We start from the raw sequence: 20,806 nt of genomic DNA, 5'->3' as shown, positions 1-20,806 counted from the left end.
ACCGACCAGACACGTTTGTTAAAATAATATCAGACATGTATTCCGGTTCAAGGCCATTTAATGCCTTGAACATTGACGCAGGAGGGGTGGGTCACTTGAGTGGGTTGAGTCACTGACGTGATCTTCCTTTCCAGGTTGGCGCCCCCCTTGGGTTGTGCCGTGGCGGAGATCTTTGTGGGCTTTCCTTGTCCTTGTCTCAGGATGGTAAGTTGGTGGTTGAAGATATCCCTCTAGTGGTGTGGGGGCTGTGCTTTGGCAAAGTGGGTGGAGTTATATCCTGCCTGTTTGGCCCTGCCCGGGGGTATTATCGGACGGGGCCACAGTGTCTCCTGACCCCTCCTGTCTCAGCCTCCAGTATTTATGCTGCAGTAGTTTATGTGTCGGGGGGCTAGGGTCAGTCTGTTATATCTGGAGTATTTCTCCTGTCTTATCCGGTGTCCTGTGTGAATTTAAGTATGCTCTCTAATTCTCTCTCTCTTTTTCTCTCTGTCTCTCTTTTTTCCTCTCTTTCAGAGGACCTGAGCCCTAGGACCATGCCTCAGGACTACCTGCCCTGATGACTCCTTGCTGTCCCCAGTCCACCTGGCCGTGCTGCTGCTCCAGTTTCAACTATTCTGCCTGCGGCTATGGAACCCTGACCTGTTCACCGGATGTGCTACCTGTCCAGAACTGCTGTTTTCAACTCTCTAGAGACAGCAGGAGCGGTAGAGATACTCTGAATGATCGGCTATGAAAAGTCAACTGACATTTACTCCTGAGGTGCTGACCTGTTTCACCCTCGGCAACCACTGTGATTATTACTATTTGACTCTGCTGGTCATCTATGAACATTTGAACATCTTGGCCATGTTCTGTTATAATCTCCACCCGGCACAGCCAGAAGAGGATTGGCCACCCCTCATAGCCTGGTTCCTCTCTAGGTTTCTTCCTAGGTTCTGGCCTTTCTAGGAAGTGTTTCCTAGCCACCGTGCTTCTACACCTGCATTGCTTGCTGTTTGGGGTTTAAGGCTGGGTTTCTATACAGCACTTTGTGACATCAGCTGATGTAAGAAGGGCTTTATAAATGCATTTGATTTGATTTGATTTAATGCTTTAAAAAAAGAATTAAAGCAATTTTACAACTATAGAAACTAACAGGCAACCAATGCAGGGACTTTAAAATGGGTCTTAGCTAGCACAGCGTTCAGAATGAATTGAAGTTGGCTAATTCTTTAAGTAACACTTCTATGAAGAACATGTATATAATGCTTTATAACACCCTTTATAATGATCTATAACACTGACTATAAGGCATCTACAATAACTCTGTCTGTCTGTCTTGTAATATTTCTGTTGACCTGAGTGGGGGTCACTGAATGGCCACCCTGTCAGGCAGAGCAACACAATTTCTGGGTGCACCGGTTTAAGTGAGAATTGATTTAGTTGGATTCAACCTATTCCTCTGCTTCAGTGGATCATATTACAGCTAAATGACTCCTCTCAATGAGGAATAACAAAACGGTCCTACAGTGTGTTTCTGGGTCGTGCAATTGATCTTGTTTTCCATCAAATATTTCACAGCTGATATTTCTAGATAATGAGCTGTCTTGAAGCTTTCCAATTCATGCAGAGTGAATAGTACTCTACTGAATCAAGTGAAAGAGTAAAGGCCTGCTGTTACAGATACAGCTGTGAAGCCGTTTCCTGCCTTGGCTGAATCAAATAATCATATGATCAGTATTTACAAGACACCCATCGCACCCATCTCTCCATGCTCACACAAACTCTTCAGCCCTCTCTCTTATACGAATCTCCAGTCCCCCGTTTCATTCCTGCCCTCCTCTCTCTATATCTCTTCCTGGATCTGCCCCCTGCCCCATCCCAAACCCTGTGTTAATAACACTGGCCCTTGTCCTGACCCACCAGAGGACACGGGCTGGATTCTGTTAGCTCGTATTCACTAACTAGGTAGCTGGCTGATTCTGTTAGCTCGTATTCACTAACTAGGTAGCTGGCTGATTCTGTTAGCTCGTATTCACTAACTAGGTAGCTGGCTGATTCTGTTAGCTCGTATTCACTAACTAGGTAGCTGGCTGATTCTGTTAGCTCGTATTCACTAACTAGGTAGCTGGCTGATTCTGTTAGCTTGTATTCACTAACTAGGTAGCTGGCTGATTCTGTTAGCTCGTATTCACTAACTAGGTAGCTGGCTGATTCTGTTAGCTTGTATTCACTAACTAGGTAGCTGGCTGATTCTGTTAGCTCGTATTCACTAACTAGGTAGCTGGCTGATTCTGTTAGCTCGTATTCACTAACTAGGTAGCTGGCTGATTCTGTTAGCTCGTATTCACTAACTAGGTAGCTGGCTGATTCGGTCGCTCGTATTCACTAACTAGGTAGCTGGCTGATTCTTTTCACTCGTATTTACTAATTACGTGCTGGCTGATTCTGTTAGCTCGTATTCACTAATTACGTGCTGGCTGATTCTGTTAGCTCGTATTCACTAATTACGTGCTGGCTGATTCTGTTAGCTTGTATTCACTGGCCAGGTAACTGGCTGATTGAAGCCAGAGAGGCCAGACTGCCAGAAAATCATTATAATCAAATGAATAATGCTACAAGGTCTCACACAGAATCTACTGAACATTCATCTGAGGAGAAATGGGTGATGGAACAGACAAATATTAAAAAGGAAAAAACACACGAAACAGATTGAAACGTGAAAGGGAAGCACATAACACAGGTTAGAGAAAGATTTTTTGGTAGAAAGGTGGAAATGGCTGAATGTGTGAACAGGATGAAGTGTAGTGTTGTGTAGTGTTATGGATTGTGGTTTAGTGTTATGGAGTGTAGTGTTATGTATTGTAGTTTAGTGTTATTAGTATAGTAAATTGCTATGTAGTGTAATATAGTGTCATGGAGTGTAGTGGTATGTAGTGTAGTTTAGCATTATGTAGTGTAGTGGAGTTAGTGGTATGTAGTGTAGCATTATGTAGCCTAGTGTAGTATAGTATAGTGGTATGCAGTGTAGTGTTGCGTAGTGCAGTGTAGTGTTATGTAGTGTAGTATAGTGCTATATAGTGTAGTGTAGTGTTTATGTAGTGTAGTGTCGTGTTGTGTAATGTTATGTAGTGTAGTTTAGTGGTATGGAGTGTAGTGTTATGTAGTGCAGTTTAGTATTACTTAGTGTAGTGGTATGTAGTATTATGTAGTGTACTATAGTATAGTATAATTTAGTGGTGTGTAGTGTAGCGTTATAAAGCATAGTGTAGTATAGTGTTATGTAGTGCAGTGTAGTGTAATGTAGTGTAGCGTAGTGTTATATAGTATAGTGTAGTGTTATATAGTATATTGTTATGTAGTTTAGTGTAGTGTTTTGTAGTGTAATTTAGTATCATGTTGTGTAGTGTTATGTAGTGTAGTTTAGTGTTATGTAGTGTAGTTTAGTGTTGTGTAGTTTAGTGTTATGTAGTGTAGTGTAGTATAGTGGTATGTACTGTAGTATTGTGTAGTGTTATGTAGTGTAGTGTTGTGTAGCGGAGTGTAGTGTTATGTAGTGCAGTATAGTGTTATGTAGTGTATTGTAGTGTTGTGTTATATAATGTAGTGTATTGTTATGTAGTGTAGTATTGTGTAGTGTTATGTAGTGTAGTGTCAGGTTAAGTGGTGCAGTTTAGTGTTATGTAGTTTAGTGTTATGTAGTGTAGTGTTATGTAGTGTAGTTTAGTGGTATGTAGTGTAATGTAGTGTTGTGTAGTTTAGTGTTATGTGGTGTAGGTTAGTGTTATGTTATGTAGTGTATTAATGTAGTGTAGTGTAGTTTGGTGTTATGTAGTGTAGTTTAGTGTTATGGAGTGTAGTGTTATGTAGTGTAATTTAGTGTTATGGAGTGTAGTGTTATGTAGTGTAGTTTAGTGCTATGTAGTATAGTATATTGTTATGCAGTGTAATGTAATGTAGTGTCATGAAGTGTAGTGTTATGCAGTGTCGTTTAGAGTTATCTAGTGTAGTATAGTATAATGTAGTGTAGTATAGTGTTATGTGGTGTAGTATTGTGTAGTGTTATGTAGAGTAGTGTTATGTAGTCTAGTGTAGTATAGTATAGTGGTATGCAGTGTTGTGTTGCATAGTGTAGTGTAGTATTGTGTAGTGTCGTGTTGTGTAGTGGTATGTAGTGTAGTGTAGTGTCATATAGTGCAGTTTAGTTTAGTGTTGTATAGTGTAGCGTTATATAGTGAAGTGTAGTATAGTATAGTGTTATGTAGTGCAGTGTAGTGTTAGGTAGTATAGTGTAGTGTAGTTTAGTTTAGTTTAGTGTTGTGTAGTTTAGTGTTATGTAGTGTAGTATAGTGTTATGTAGTGTAGTATTGTGTAGTGTTGTGTATTGTAGTGTAGTATAGTAAGTATAGTGGTATGTAGTGTAGTGTTGTCTAGTGTAGTTTAGTGTTATGTAGTGTAGTGGTATGCAGTGTAGTGTTAAGTAGTGTATTTTAGTGTTATGTAGTGTAGTTTAGTGGTATGTAGTGTTGTGTTATGTAGTGTAGTTGTGTGCTATGTAGTGTAGTTTTGTGGTATGTAGTGTAGTTTAGTGTTATGTAATGTAGTGTAGTTTAGTGTTATGTAATGTAGTGTAGTTTAGTGTTATGTAATGTAGTGTAGTTTAGTGTTATGTAATGTAGTATAGTTTAGTGTTATGTAGTGTAGTGTAGTTTAGTGCTATGTAGTGTAGTTTTGTGTCATGTAGTGTTATGTAGTGTCGTGTTGTATAGTACAGAGTTATGTAGTGTAGTGGTATGTAGTTTTCTGTAGTGTAGCATAGTGTTATTAAGTGTATTGTAATGTTATGTAGTGTAATGTTATGAAGTTTAGTGGTATGTAATGTAGTTTAGTGTTATATAGTGTAGTGGTATGTAATGTACCATAGTATAGTGTAGTATACTGTTATGTAGTGTAGTATGTAGTGTAGTGTCATGTTATGTAGTGTTGTGTAGCATAGTGTAGTATAGGGTTGTGTAGTGTACTGTTATGTATTGTTCTGTAGTGTAGCATAGTGTTATTAAGTGTAGTGTAATGTTATGTAGTGTCACGTTATGAAGTTTAGTGGTATGTAATGTAGTTTAGTGTTATGTAGTGTTGTAGTGTTGTGGTATATAATGTACTATAGTATAGCATAGTGTAGTATACTGTTATGTAGTGTAGTGTTATGGAGTGTAGTGTCATGCTATGTATTGTAGTGTAGTGTAGTGTTATGTAGTGTAGTATCATGTTATGTAGTGTAGTATAGTATAGGTTAGGTGTAGTATAGGTTTGTGTAGTGTACTGTTATGTAGTGTAGTTTTATGTAGTGTAGTGTTATGTAGTGTATTGTTATGTAGTATATGTTACTTACTATGTTCATGAGGGTGAGCAGGTACTTCTGGATGTTCTCTCTGCCATGGAAGTGGACCACGGAGTAGTCCACCCCCAGTAGAACCTCCATGTTGAAAAGCTCAGGTTCCTCGTGGGCCTGGCGTCGGGCCCGGGCCCTCCTGGTCTGGTTCAGTTTGTGATGCTGCTGCTGCACTCCACTGGACAGTGCCTGCAGGTCCATCAGACCACCCAGAACTGACCCTGAACAACATAACATACAGACAGATATATGGGGAAGAAGGCCTTAGAGACGATTCACGGTATCTAGTGGCACTGTACCAGACTTTAATTTAAACTGGATGATATTAGCCAATAACTTTTTCTTTTAAACGAAGTACTGACTCAAATAGGATTATTTTCCAAAAATGGTTTGGTGCAGTATCCTTGTAAGTAGTCCAGCGTGTGAATGGTATAAAATCACTTTAGATTTGTATGTATAATTTGGAGTGCTAATTTTATATATTAGTCAATAGCCATTCTGGGAACATACAGACAAATGAATGTGTCTAATTCACGGTGCATAACCTTTTCTATGCTGTTTGGAAGTCTTGTGGTAAAACAGGTTGATCTGACAGCTTGTTAAAAAGTATAATCCTCCCAACAGTTTTTTTTTACACACACACACACACACACACACACACACACACACGCACACGCACACACACACACACACACACACACACACACACACACACACACACACACACACACACACATACACACACACACACACACACACACACACGCAAATGGACATGCTTCTGCACCGTGCTTCTTCACCTGCATTGCTTGCTGTTTGGGGTTTTAGGCTGGGTTTCTGTACAGCACTTTGAGATATCAGCTGATGTACGAAGGGCTATATAAATACATTTGATTTGATTTGACACACACATCCTGTCAGGGTACATTATTCCAACGCTGTCTCACGTTTGTTGTATGAGTGCGACCAAGGCGCAGCGTGAGTAGAGTTCCACACATTTTTAATAAACTGAAAACTCTCCAAAACAATAAAGCACAAACGAACTGTGAAGCTATACAAAATATTGCTGACAGGCAACTAAACATAGTCAGGATCCCACAAACACAAAAGAGAAATGGCTACCTAAATATGATCCCCAATCAGAGACAACGATAAACAGCTGTCTCTGATTGGGAACCATATCAGGCCAACATAGACATACAAAAACCCTAGATGAAAAACAGCTTACTGTGGTCAGGGCGTGACAAATGCTGTATGAACCTTGGCTGAGCATAGCTTTTTTCCCCAGCCGGGTTTGAAAGAGACAGATTAGTTAAAGGCCCAATGCAGCAGTTTTTATCTCAATACCAAATAATTTCTGGGTAACAATTACGTACCTTACTAGCTAGGTTTACATCCAATTTGTCGACAGATTTCCATGCAAATATTCTAAAATATGCATAAAGAAAATGTTTGTTTCCAGTAAACTGGCTTGTTGGGATAAAAATCAGCGCATGATAACCTAGTGAACATTTTCATGTACCGATTAAAAATCTAAGGTTCAATGGGTTTCCATTGCATTTACAACTCTACCGAAAACTGTTGTGTTAAAAAGCAAACGTGCATACTCTGGTCCAGGAACTTGCGTATGAGGCCAACAGTTTGCAGATACAGTGCAGGTAGGTTGTGCAGGTAGGTTAGTCTACATGATGAGGTTTGTATGGATAAGTCCAGCATTGATCATCATGTCACAAGAATAAGACCCTCGATATTAATTGGAAAGGCACATCAAGCTCATCACCGTGCACTTTCATCACTCTGTGAAATTCATCATAACTTATTTAAATTGTAGCCTAATATATTGCATGGTTTTCATTGCATGGAAATTGCATGGTGTCTTAGTGGGAGGACCACATACCATATCATCACGTGACTCCATATTTAAAGTCGTTTCTAGCATAATTAAAGCTGCCATATGTAACTTTTTGGGTAACCGGACCAAAATCACATAGAAATGTGAGTTATAGATCTGTCACTGAAAGCAAGTCTAAAAGGTGGTAGATATGTTCTATGTCCATTATTTCTATGCTTCCTGTTCTTAAGTTTAGCTTTTGCATGTTTTACTTTTGGTTGTGTACACCAGCTTCAAACACTATATATTTGGATATGGAAAATATATTTTAAAGTGGTTTAGATGGTACAATGATTCTCTACACACGATACTTGCTTGTTTTGTTATACTGAACTATTAGAATTTTTGCAACCAGGAAATAGCGGAGCGATTCCTGCATATTGCAGCTTTAATTTTACCGATACAAAAAGATCCCATCAGGTCGAATGAACAAATGATCTGTAAGCATTTATAAACTTCCTGTTTCAATCACAGCTGTTGTGATATTCTTTTATACGGTATGACTTTACTCGCATAAAAAAATTGCTTCTTAGCCATTTCTCAAGCAATAATTTTTCAAGGACTGTATGGGAGTGGTCTGAGCAGGCACTGAGCAGTGCCTGTCACCAGGCAGGCCAAAACTTCATCCTACCAAAACAGGCTGAAATTTCAGGCTGTCTTTTTTTTCTTCTTACACTAAACGGGCATTATCATAATTTTCACAATTTTACTATTCCAACCTCATAGCGTGTAAATATAAATATTACAACACTAGAAAATATAGTTTTTGGAGGACTGCACTGGGCCTTTAAGACAATAGCAAAATCTTGGGTTTGCTCCTAAGAATACACATTCCTTCATTGGTGAAGTGAAAATCATTCTGACATCCTCCCCTGCACATCTGTCTGTAACACAGCTCTCTTTGCCTCGGATGAATTCACACTCAGGTATGTAACCAAGGAGCCATGCCACTCAACCTCTCTCTACACATGCAATATCTCAATGTCTCAACGAGGGTGGGAGGATATGGGTAGAGAAACACACAGAGACTGAGAGACAGATTGATAGAGACGGTCCAACAACACAGTTCAGCCACAACTATTGGCATCCTTGATTGTGAACCAGACCAACAACAACACATTAATAATATTATGCAAACTCTTACTGTAGAGATTATTTGTAGCTGTGATAAATGACCTAAACTGCATAATGGGAATACTATGCCATACTTAGCATAAGGATCTAGCAGGGCATCTTTATAGTATGATTATTGTCTTTACAGTGGAGTACAAAAATATTGACACCCTTGATAAAGATGAGCAATAATGACTGTATAAAATCAATACATCAAATACTGAGGTATATTGTGTGCTCAAAAAAAATGGGACATTTTATACTAATACAATTATTTTAATACTAATACAATTGCTCAGAGAAAGTGATTTTGTTTAACAAGTAATACTTTTTTAATCAAAAAGGAAGGGGTCAAAGTGTCACGTTCTGACCTGAGATATCTCTGTTTTCTTTATATGTTGGTTAGGTCAGGGTGTGACTAGGGTGGATACGCTAGTTTTTATATTGTCTAGGGGTTGGTATTGTCTAGGGATTTTGTAGGTCTAGGTATTTGTATGTTTATGGTGGCCTGATATTGTTCCCAATCAGAGGCAGCTGTTTATCATTGTCTCTGACTGGGGATCATATTTAGGTAGCCATTTCCCTTTGGTGTTTGTGGGTTCTTGTCTATGTGTAGTTGCCTGTCAGCACTCATTTGTATAGCTTCACGTGTCGTTTTGTTATTTTGGTTAGTTTGTTCAGTGTTCATTCTTATAATAATAAAGAATGGACGCATGCCACGCTGCGTCTTGGTCCGATTCATACGACGAATGTGACAGAAGAACCCACCACAAAAGGACCAAGCAGCGTGTTCAGGAGGAGCAGACATCATGGACATGGGACGAGATTTTGGACGGTAAAGGATCCTGGACGTGGGAGGAAATATTGTCAGGAAAGGATCGCCTGCCATGGAAGCAGGGGGAGATAGCGCAGGAGGAACGGTGACGATACGAGGGGACACGTTTAGCACGGAAGCACAAGAGGCAGCCCCAAGAATGTTTTTTTGGGGGGCCCCCACGAGATTGGCTGAGTCAGGATTGGAGACCTGAGCCAACTCCTCGTGCTTACCGTGGGTAGCGTGTGACTGGTCAGGCACCGTGTTATGCAGTGATGCGCTCCAGTTCGCATTCATAGCCCGGTGCGCTCTATTCCAGCTCCTCGCATTTGCCGGGTTAGAATGGACATCCAGCCAGGATGGATGGTGCCGGCTCAGCGCTCCTGGTCTCCAGTACACAGTACACCTCCTTGGACCAGGATATCCTGCGCCGGCTCTGCGTACTGTGTCTCCGGTGCGTCTGCACAGCCCAGTGCGTCCTGTGCTAGCGCCCCGCACTTGTCAGGCTCAAGTGAGCATCCAGCCAGGACGCATTGTGCCAGCTCTATGCTCCAGATCTCCAGTGCGCCTCCATAGTCCAGTACGTCCTGTGCCTGCTTCCCGCACTCGCCCTGAGGTGCGTGTCACCAGCCCGGTACCACCAGTGCCGGCACCACACACCAGACCTCCAGTGCGCCCCCACAGTCCAGTACATCCTGTGCCCGCTCCCCGCACTCGCCCTGAGATGCGTGTCTTCAGCCCGGTACCACCAGTGCCGGCACCACGCATCAGGTATCCATTGCGCCTCCACAGTCCAGAGCTTCCAGCGACAGTTCCCAGTCCAGAGCTTCCGGCGACAGTTCCCAGTCCAGAGCTTCCAGCGGCAGTTCCCAGTCCAGAGCTTCCGGCAATGTTTCACGGTCCAGAACCTCCAACGACGGGCCACAGTCCGGAACCTCCAACGATTGGCCACAGTCCGGAACCTCCAACGACGGTCCACAGTCCGCTTGGCATTCAAGCAAAAGAGTTTAATCTTGGTTTTATCAGACCAGAGAATGTTGTTTCTCATGGTCTTAAGAGTCTTTTAGCAAACACCAAGCGGGCAGTCATGTGCCTTTTACTGGGGAGTGGCTTCCATCTGGCCACTCTACCATAAATGCCTGATTGGTGGAGTGCTGCAGAGATGGTTGTCCTTCTGGAAGGTACTCCCATCTCCCCAGAGGAAGTCTAGAGCTCTGTCAGATTGACCATCGGGTTCTTGGTCACCTTATCATGGCCCTTCTCCCCCGATTGCTCAGTTTGGCCAGGGTGGTTAGCACTAGGAAGAGTCTTGGTGGTTCCAAACTTCTTCCATTTAAGAATGATGGAGGCCACTACGTTCAATGCTGCAGAAATGTTTTGGTACCTTTCCCCAGATATATGCCTCGACACAATCCGGACTCTGAGCTGTACGGACAATTCCTTCAACCTCACTGCTTGGTTTTTGCTCTGATATGCATTGTCAACTGTGGGACCTTATAGAGACAGGCGCGTGCCTTCCCAAATCATGTCCAATCAATTGAATTTACCACAGGTGGATTCCAATCAAATTGTAGAAACATCTCAAGGATGATCAATGGAAACAGGATGCACCTGAGCTCAATTTCGAGTCTCATACCAAAGGGCCTGAAAACTTACGTAATAATAGTATCTGTTTTTGCAAAACTTTCCAAATTTTTCCAAAAACTATTTTCAGATTTTTATTTAGCCCATTTTAGAACGAGGCTGTAACGTAACAACATTTGGAAAAGGTCAAGCGGCACTGTACAACTGTTGGACTAATAATTACACCCTAGATTAGCTAGATGCAGGTAAGAGTGTGGAAGGTGGTATTGAATGAGACATACTCTGTCACATTGATTATTCAAAATTCTCTTGACAGGACAAAGTCAAGCCTATTGGCCCAGTAGTGATAAAACTCAGACTAATAACAAAGCAATAGGGTTCACATAAGGCCAGTCATATTTTTGAGAAAAACCTCCTCAACATACATCTATTAGTTCATTAAGTCTCTGTCCTGCACAATAAACAATCTCCTCAGGTTCAATAAAGGAGCATATTTATGGCTGATTCATAGACAGACAGAGTGGTTCGACTAGAGGACAGAGTGCTTGGACAGCCCTGCTGCTGCCTGGCCACTGCACAGGAACTCATATACTGCAGGCATGAAATATCATTATTAAATGGGAGATTGGTTACATTAGCAGATTACTGTAAAACCTTTTTTAATTTTTTTTATATCTCTGGCAAAACATATGTAGAGAATCTAGATGTATGAAAGATGAAAGATAATATCATGGAAGGGTGAAGACAAAGGTCATAAATTACACAATAAAAATATTTTCATAGTTCTCTTTAAAACTGGAATCCTTAACGGTGGAACTGCCACATCCATTTGGGATATTACACCAACAAAGAAGTTACTGTAAAAAACAAACACGGCAACAAAACCAAAACAATAAACAGAGGTGCTGGGGCGGACAGTGATGCAGTTTCCCCTAATGTGGATTCCATCTTTAAAATTACATTATTACTCCTCAATATATCCAGGCTGTATCACATCCGGCCGTGATTGGGAGTCCCATAGGGCGGCGCCCAATTGGCTCAGCGTCGTCCGGGTTTGGCCGGGATAGGCCGTCATCATTCTTAACTGACTTGCCTAGTTAAATAAGGGTTAAATAAAAAATGTAAAAATAAATCTTGAAGCGTTGTCTTTGTATGTACTTCTGTCCTGCTATTAAACATTGATATGAGGTAACAATGGCGCCGGAGAAAAAGGCTGACGTTTATTTGCGTTGTTTGTAACTTATTTTTTACTTATTTTGTACATAATGTTGCCGCTACCGTCTCCTATGACCGAAAATGATTTTCCGATTTCAATTGCGTTTACTCACCACGGACTGACAGAATCCTTTTTTCCTTTTAAGAGACTGAGGAGCCGGACGCAAATGATATACTGCTTTCTCGGGAACAGGCCCAGATCCCCGTGATTTGCGTGAAGAGAAGGCGGAGAAAAAGGGGCAGGAGGGCGGGCTGCCTTCTGAGAATTCGTAGGCAATCGAATAAACCCCCATTTCCTTCCAATCTGCTAGCAAACGTGCAATCTTTGGAGAATAAAATCTATGATCTACGCGTAAGATTAAACTAACAACTGGATATTAAAAACTGTAATATCTTATGCTTCACAGAGTCGTGACTGAACGACGACACTATCAACATACAGCTGGCTGGTTATACGCTGTATCGGCAGGATAGAACAGCGGCGTCTGGTAAAACAAGGGGCGGCGGACTATGTATTTTTGTAAATAACAGCTGTTGCACAATATCTCAGGAAGTCTCGAGCTATTGCTTGCCTGAGGTAGAGTATCTCATGATGAGCTGTAGACCACACTATCTACCTAGAGAGTTTTCATCTGTATTTTTCATAGCTGTTTACATACCACCACAGACTGAGGCTGGCACTAAGACAGCATTGAATGAGCTGTATTCCGCCATAAGTAAACAAGAAAACGTTCACCCAGAGGTGGCGCTCCTAGTAGCTGTTCACTCATGACTGCACGGCCAGGCACGACTCCAACACCATCATTCATTTTACAGATGACACAACAGTGGTATGCATGATCACTAGCAACAACGAGATAGCCTATAGGGAGGAGGTCAGAGAGCTGGCCATGTGGTGCCAGCACAACAACCTCTCCCTCAACGTGATCAAGACAAAAGGAGATGATTGTGGACTACAGGAAAAAGAGGACCGTGCATGCCCCCATTCTCATCGACAGGGCAGAAGTGGAGTAGGTTGAGAGCTTCAAGTTCCTTGGTGTGTGTTCCTTGGTGTGCCTCTGACACTGTGCCCTAAAAATTGCCAAAGACTCCACCCATCCTAGTCATAGACGGTTCTTCCTGCTACCATACATCTGATAGCGCATGGCAAGTGGTACCGGAGTGCCAAGTCTAGGCCTAAGAGGCTTCTAAACAGCTTCTTACCCCCAAGCCATAAGACTCCTGGACATCTAATCAAATGGCTACCCAGACTATTTGCATTGCCCCCCCCCTCTTTTACACTGCTGCTACTCTCTGTGTTATCATCTTTGCATATTACCTCACTAACCCATTGATTAGCACATCAACTAGCACATTGACTCCGTACCAGTACCCCCCTGTGTATAGTCTCGCTATTGTTACTACTCTTTAATTACTTGTTACTTTTATTTCTTATTCTTATCCGTATTTTTTTTAAACCTCATTGTTGGTTAGGGGCTTGTAAGTAAGCATTTCACTGTAAGGTCTACAGTTGTTGTTTTCGACACATACGACTAATAAAATCTGATTCGATTTTTTTATTTGATGAATTCTGTCTTCGTGGACTCCTGCCCAGGTCAATTCTGGGATCTTGATTGAAGCTTTGGAATATATGGATTGGGACCTGGCAACCCAAGCAGTCAATAAGAATAGATGGGTCAGACCTGGCAACCCAAGCAGTCCATTAGAATAGACAGATCAGACCTGGCAACACAAGCAGCCTGGGAAGTAGAGAGGGGACAGGGGACAAAACACGCATTGCTCAGGTTACCTTCAGCTCACACCAGGGCCAGTCTTTATTCCACCCATCAAAGCCACAACTCAGCACATTCCAACACAGGCACCCTGAGCCAAAGTGGATGCTGCTCACCCATTATAGTATCACAAAGTCAACTGACACGGAATTTAAAAACAACAAAGTCATCATATTTCAAGGGTAAAGCCTTCGAAGAACAACGGTGTTCTCTGCCGTGGACTATAAATAGAGTGATAGAGAGGAGGGTTGGTCACATGTGCCGGGATTCTATACCGATGATGCTGCGGACATCGACTCCTCATTAGTGTTGATAGATACTGTGTGTCATTGCTGATGGTGTTAATACTGGGCTTCCCAGTAGCAGTCCTCAAGATCCCCTCATATTATACACAGAGGAGAAGTGTGAGTTGAATAAAGATGGTGACATGATCGCACTTTGTAATGATAAAAATGGTTGAAGAGAAAGCATTGAACCACAGGTGTTTTTTTTTATTAGCGTGTCTTGGCTACTTCAAGAGTTTATACTTCATGTATAAATAGCATTGTGCCTGGTGCAGTCCTAATGCTGTTAGCTGTAACCCCCGGTGGGACTGTGGAGGTTGCACCCTTGTGGCAGGTACTTCGCCAACGGGGGCCTCCGGGAAAGTTTCAGTGACAATGCAAAAGCTAAACCATAGCAGAGAAACCACTCTCATGAGATCGGCTGGATCAGATGCTTTCAGTCTAAATGTCAACAAAAAGCACTCGGCTCCAAGACTCGGAGGCGGATGCGTGTACCAGTAGGATGCATGGGGAGTGAGTAGCTCCTATAGCTGCGGGAAGTAGTTTGGGGGTGGGTGTGCTGCGATTTTTGACTGGGGAGAGGGGGGGGGGGTCAAGGGTTGCAGAAGAAATAAAATTGCTTGCGCTGAAGACGTCTGAATCAGTCTGCTAATAGAGAACTAGTAAAGGCCCAGTGCACAACTTTTGTGAGATTTATTATTAAAACTAAATGTATTTGAGTGTTTACCAGCATTTGTAACTTCAGTCTGATAATTATCTGTACAAAACTGTTAATCTGATTATACTTGTGGACTATAAAAATACTTGATATACGGTACGTTGATATACGTTTTCTAGTTTCTTGAAATACAACTTATTTCTATGTGAAAACTGAAATGGTCTATTCATTCCTTTTCCATTTTAGTAGACTCTTATCCAAAGCAACGTAGTGAGTGCATACAATTACATACTGGTCACCTGTGGGAATCAAAAATCACAACCCTGGCATTACAAACGCCATGCTCTATCAACTAAGACACATGATCACATCACATCGTCACAAACCACTTGATGTCTCAATGTACTCAATTACTGTATTGTGCATTGTTTTTTCTTCATGCAGAAGGAAAGTCTACAGCTACAAACCTAGATGACCAGCCTATGTACAATACACTAATGTACATTTACATGAAGTAGTTTGTAAGGATGGTAAATTAATACTGCATAAAAAGTGGTTGTTTTACATGTTATTTAATGTGGATGTTTTGTGTCTTTGCCCATAAGTTTGAGGACAGGGTTTTGATCTAAAAGTTTGAGGACAGGGTTTTGATCTAAAAGTTTGAGGACAGGGTTTTGATCTAAAAGTTTGAGGACAGGGTTTTGATCTAAAAGTTTGAGGACAGGATTTTGATCTAAAAGTTTGAGGATAGGGTTTTGATCTTTCTGGATTCCATTAGAAAGACTATTCGCAGAGAAAGGGACATGGCAACAAGTCTTTCAATTCCAGCTGATGAATCCTGCAAGATTATCACGTCTGCTCCTGCTCTTCCTCCCCCTGGTGCATGAGGGCGCCAGATTACCCTGCATCATGCACTCCTGCCCCACCCGGATCGTCAGGCTCCCATGCCTAAACCGGCTCGCCAGGCTCTCACGCTCCTGCCGGTTCCCCGGGCTTTCACGCCCCATCCGGCTTGCCCTGTGCCCATGTCTCGAACGGTTCGCCCAGGTGGGACGCTGGGTGGCGTCCTAAGAGGGAGGGGTACTGTCACGTCTGCTCCCACTCTTCCCTCCCCCTGGCGCTTGAGGACGCCAGATTACCCTGCATCACCCACACCTGCCTTCCCTCGTCACTCGCATCAGCGTTATTGGACTCACCTGGACTCAATCTCCTGTTTATTACTTCCCCTATATTTGTCAGTTCCCCAGCTCTGTTCCCCACTGCTGCATTGATTGTTTTTTGGGGGTTATGGTTAAGGGCTATCCAGGAAAACATAGCTAAAATGCTGTCAATACACACCAAAACAAACAAACTTCTACAATCTGTTTTTACAAAAGTAGATTTGCTCGATAAGAAAGTACAGGCTACTGTGTCAGACACGCACAAACAAGGCGCGCACATGAACGAACAAGATAACACAATTTGCTTTTTGGAAAGAAAGTTGCAGCCTTTTGAAGATGAATTGGACTAGAAATAAAACCTAATGAGATGAAACACTATGAGAACCTAATTTTTTTATTTTACCTTTATTTAACTAGGTAAGAACAAACTCTTATTTTCAATGACGGCCTAGGAACAGTGGGTTAACTTCCTTGTTCAAGGGCGGAACGACAGATTTTTATCTTGTCAGCTCAGCTTCCACCCTGCAACCTTCCGGTTACTAGTCCAACGCTCTAACCACTAGATTATCTGCCCCCCCCACGAAACAACATGAGAAAACCTAATGAGATGAAACAACATGAGAAAACCTAATGAGACAAAACAACATGAGAAAACCTAATGAGACAAAACAATATGAGAAAACCTAATGAGATGAAACAACATGAGAAAACCTAATGAGACAAAACAATATGAGAAAACCTAATGAGATGAAACAACATGAGAAAACCTAATGAGACAAAACAACGTGAGAAAACCTAATGAGACGAAATAACATGAGAAAACCTAATGAGACGAAACAACATGAGAAAACTTAACGAGACGAAACAACATGAAAAAACCTAATGAGACAAAACATGAAGAAAAACGAAATAGACGAAACAAAAATTTGAAAACCTAATGAGACAAAACAACATGAGAAAACCTAATGAGACGAAACAACATGAGAAAACCTAATGAGACGAAACAACATGAGAAAACCTAATGAGACAAAACAACATGAGAAAACCTAATGAGACGAAACAACATGAGAAAACCTAATGAGATGAAACAACATGAGAAAACCTAATGAGACGAAACAACATGAGAAAACCTAATGAGACGAAACAACATGAGAAAACCTAATGAGATGAAACAACATGAGAAAACTTAACGAGACGAAACAACATGAGAAAACCTAATGAGACGAAACAACATGAGAAAACCTAATGAGACGAAACAACATGAGAAAACCTAATGAGACAAAACATGAAAAAACCTAATGAGACAAAACATGAAAAAACCTAATGAGATGAAACAACATGAGAATATTGACGAGGAAAAAGGAGACCTTTCCAGCTACGTGGTCAAACTGATATCATTCTATAGCTGGAGGACTCCTGATATCTCCAGGAGTGATATGTATCTGTTGTTCAGTACTGTCTTTTCGATAACTAGGCCCATTTACTTTAAGTCCTGCCTGTCTTCCCAGTAGCCTACTCTGTGTGTGAACGGCTGATATTAACTTACATATGCATATTAACTTACAGAAATTTGTTGACACATCAACCAGGGGCAGGGCAATTTGTGACTTGTTTCAGTAATCAGTGGCTGTATTGAAGGGGGAGTGGCTTCACCTCTCATAGGCAATCATACATAAGTGTTTGTACTTCAGTCTACCCTGGTTTCTCAGCGGCAGCTGTAAGCGCTGGTCATGTCAGTGGCAGTCTCGTCTGCAAAACTAAGACCGTCGCCGAAACAAAGACAGTTCTGTGAAGTTATTGGAGGAAGGAAAGACAGGAAGGCTCCTCACCCCTCTGTCACTTGAGTATCTTACCTAGTTATTCAGACAATAAAAGGTTTGCTCCTCTTTAGCTTGGGCAACTATGTGTTTTCTATACCTGTACGCTCCTCTCCCTGTAGGCTATACAGACGCTCCCCACTCCTTGGGCAGCATTTGATCTGCGGTCAAGAACGTTGAGTTCATCTCAGCCTATACTGCCTTTCAGTCCCTTGACTTTTTGGTCCTGACAGAGACATGGATCACCCCAGGGAACACTGCTACTCCAGCTGCTCTCTCTTCATCTGACTACGTTTTGTCTCACAGTCCAAGAGCATCTGACCGTCTCGGAGGTGGCACAGGTCTACTCATTTCTCCGAAGTGGAGATTTTCTCTTTTCTGCCTCTCTCACCTGTCCATCTCCTCATTTGAATTCCATGCTGTCACTGTCACGTGTCTACTCAAGCTTAACATTGTTGTCATCTATTGCCCACCAGGTGCCCTTGGAGAGTTCCTCAATGAGGATAAGCTCATTTCCTGAAGATGGCTCACCGCTCTTCGTACTTGGTGAGTTCAACCTCCCGACGTCTGCCTTCGACTAATTTCTTTCCAACTCTCTCTTTCCTCTCCTTGCCTCTTTTGGCCTCACCGTTTTCTAATCCCCTCCAACTCATATGGCAGGCAATACGCTTGACCTCATCTTTACTAGAGGCTGTTTGCCCACTAATCTCAATAAAAACCCCCCTCCAGGTCTCTGATCACTTCTTTCGTTCAATGTCTGTCTCCCTTTTCTCCAACCCTAACCACTTAGCCCCTACCCAGATGGTCATGCGCCACCGTAATCTTTGCTCTCTCTCTCTCCCACTACTATTTCCTCTTCTATCATATCATATTTCCCTTCTGCTAAATCATTTTCCCTCTTGTCTCCTGATTCTGCCTCTTTGACCCTCCCCTCATTGCTTTCCACATCTTATGACTTGCACTGTCCCCTTTCCCCCCAGCCGGTTCTCCCCTTCCCTCCTGCTCCGTGGCTGTGACTCATTGCGAGCTTACAGAAAAGGGCTGTGGGCAGCTGAGCGAAAATGGAATAAAACAAAACTTCTGGAGGACCTATCATCCTTTCACACCCTTCTCTCTACCTTCACTTCCTCTGTATCCACTGCTAAAGCCCCTTTCTATCACTCAAGCTTCTGTCTCTAACCCTAGGAAACTCTTTTCCACCTTCTCCTTTCCCTCCTTAATCCTCCACCTCCTACCCCTCCCTCCCTCTCTGTGGACGACTTTGTCAACCACTTTAAAAATAAGTTGACAACATCCACTACTCATTCACTCAGCCAGTTGAGTCCACTGGTCTCACTCACATAGAACTAACCTACACCTTGATATCTTTCTCACCTCTCTCTCCAGATTAAATCCTGTGACTAGCGTGGTCTGGCGCTCGACAACCTACCCACTCAACCCCATCTGCTCCTCCCTTCTTAAAACCATCTCTGGAGAACTTCTACCATTCCTCACTTCGATCATCAACTCATACTAGCTGCGTCCCCTCTGACTTCAAAATGGCCCGAGTCGCTCCCCTCCTCAAGAAACCAATACTCGACTCATCTGATGTCAAAAACTATAGACCTGTGGGCCTCCCGAGTGTCGCAGCGGTCTAAGGCACTGCATCACTACAGAATCAGATCTGATCCTGGGCTGTGTCGCAGCCAGCTGCGACCTGGAGATCCATGAGGCGCCGCACAATTGGGCCAATGTCGACCGGGTTAGGGGAGGGTTTGGCCGGCCGGGATCTCCTTATCCCATCGTGCTCTAGCTTCTCATGTGGAGGGCCGGAAAGATGCATTTATTTCCTAAACAATTGAGCGTGCTGTCCCTGATCAACTCTTTAGTTATCTCTCACAGAACAATCTTCTTGACCCTAACCAGGACGGGTCACTCCAACAGAGACTGCTCTTCTCTGTGGCACGGAGGCTCTCCGCACTGCCGAAGCTGACTGGCTCTCCTCTGTTCTCATCCTCCTAGATCTATCCACTGCCTTCGACCCATCAGATCCTCCTCACCACCCTCTCGTGGCTGGGCATCTCTGGCTCTGCACACTCTCGGATTGAATCCTACCAGGCAGGCCGCTCCTACCAGGTGACGTCAAGAGGATCTGTGTCTGCACCATGTACTCTCACTACTGGTGTCCCGCAGGGCTCGATTCTAGGCCCTCTCCTCTTCTCTCTATACACCAAGTCACTCAGCTCCGTCATATTCTCACATGGTCTCTACTATCCTTGCTATGTGGATGACACTCAACTACTACCCCCCTACTGATACCCAGGTGGCAAAACGCATCTCTGCATGCCTGGCAGATATCCCAGCTTAGATGTCGGCCCTCAAGCTCAACCTTGACGAGACAGAGCTGCTCTTTCTCCAGGGGAAGGCCTCCCCTCCATTACGGTTGACAACTCCACAGTGTCGCCCTGCTAGAGTGCAAAGAAACTTGCCGTGACCCTGGACAACACCAAATCAAAGCAAATCAAAGCAGAGACTTGCTCCTGCAGGTTCATACTCTTCAACATACATAGAGTAAGACCCTACCTCAAACAAGAAGCAGCGCAGGTCCTGTCATCTCCCGTCTGGACTACTCAACTTGCTGTTGGCTGGGCTCCCTGCTTGTGCTATCAACCCCCTGCAACTTATCCAGAACGCTGCAGCCCACCTGGTTTTCAACCTTTAAAAGTTCTCTCATGTCACCCTGCTCCTCTGCACACTCCACTTGCTTCCAGTTGAAGCTCGCATCCACTACAAGACCATGGTGCTTATCTATGGAGCAGCAATAGGAACTGCCCCTCCCTACCTTTAGGCTATGCTCAAACCCTGCACCCCAACCCGAGCACTCCGTTCTGCCACCTCTGGTCTCTTGGCCCTCCCACTCCTATGGGAGGGCAGCTCCCGCTCAGCCCAGTCCGAGCTGGACATCTAAAACACTACCTCTTCAAACAGTATTTTAAATAATACCCCTCCTAATCCCCCCCACCCCCCAAAATGTTTTATAATAATAATATTGAACCAGCACTTGCACTTGACCCCCCTCCCCCGTCTAGCTCTGACTCTGCTGATAGCTACTTTGAGGAAAATGTACCTACTAAGCCTGTGATACGTGGTT

At 43.0% G+C, this 20,806-nt stretch overlaps 1 protein-coding gene across 2 annotated transcripts in view; it reads right to left on the bottom strand.

The window, feature by feature from the left end:
- Window positions 1-20,806, bottom strand: part of adamts2a (ADAM metallopeptidase with thrombospondin type 1 motif, 2a) — a 65,258-nt gene that overhangs the window by 30,600 nt on the left and 13,852 nt on the right. For both annotated transcript variants that reach the window (XM_031809039.1, XM_031809040.1), the window contains exon 2: window positions 5,369-5,589. In XM_031809039.1, the coding sequence (XP_031664899.1) occupies window positions 5,369-5,589 (221 nt within the window). The remainder of the gene's footprint in view (window positions 1-5,368; window positions 5,590-20,806) is intronic.

Source organism: Oncorhynchus kisutch, linkage group LG29, assembly GCF_002021735.2.
Source record: "Oncorhynchus kisutch isolate 150728-3 linkage group LG29, Okis_V2, whole genome shotgun sequence".
Taxonomy (NCBI): domain Eukaryota; kingdom Metazoa; phylum Chordata; class Actinopteri; order Salmoniformes; family Salmonidae; genus Oncorhynchus; species Oncorhynchus kisutch.
This window is presented reverse-complemented; position numbering and strand designations above follow the sequence as displayed.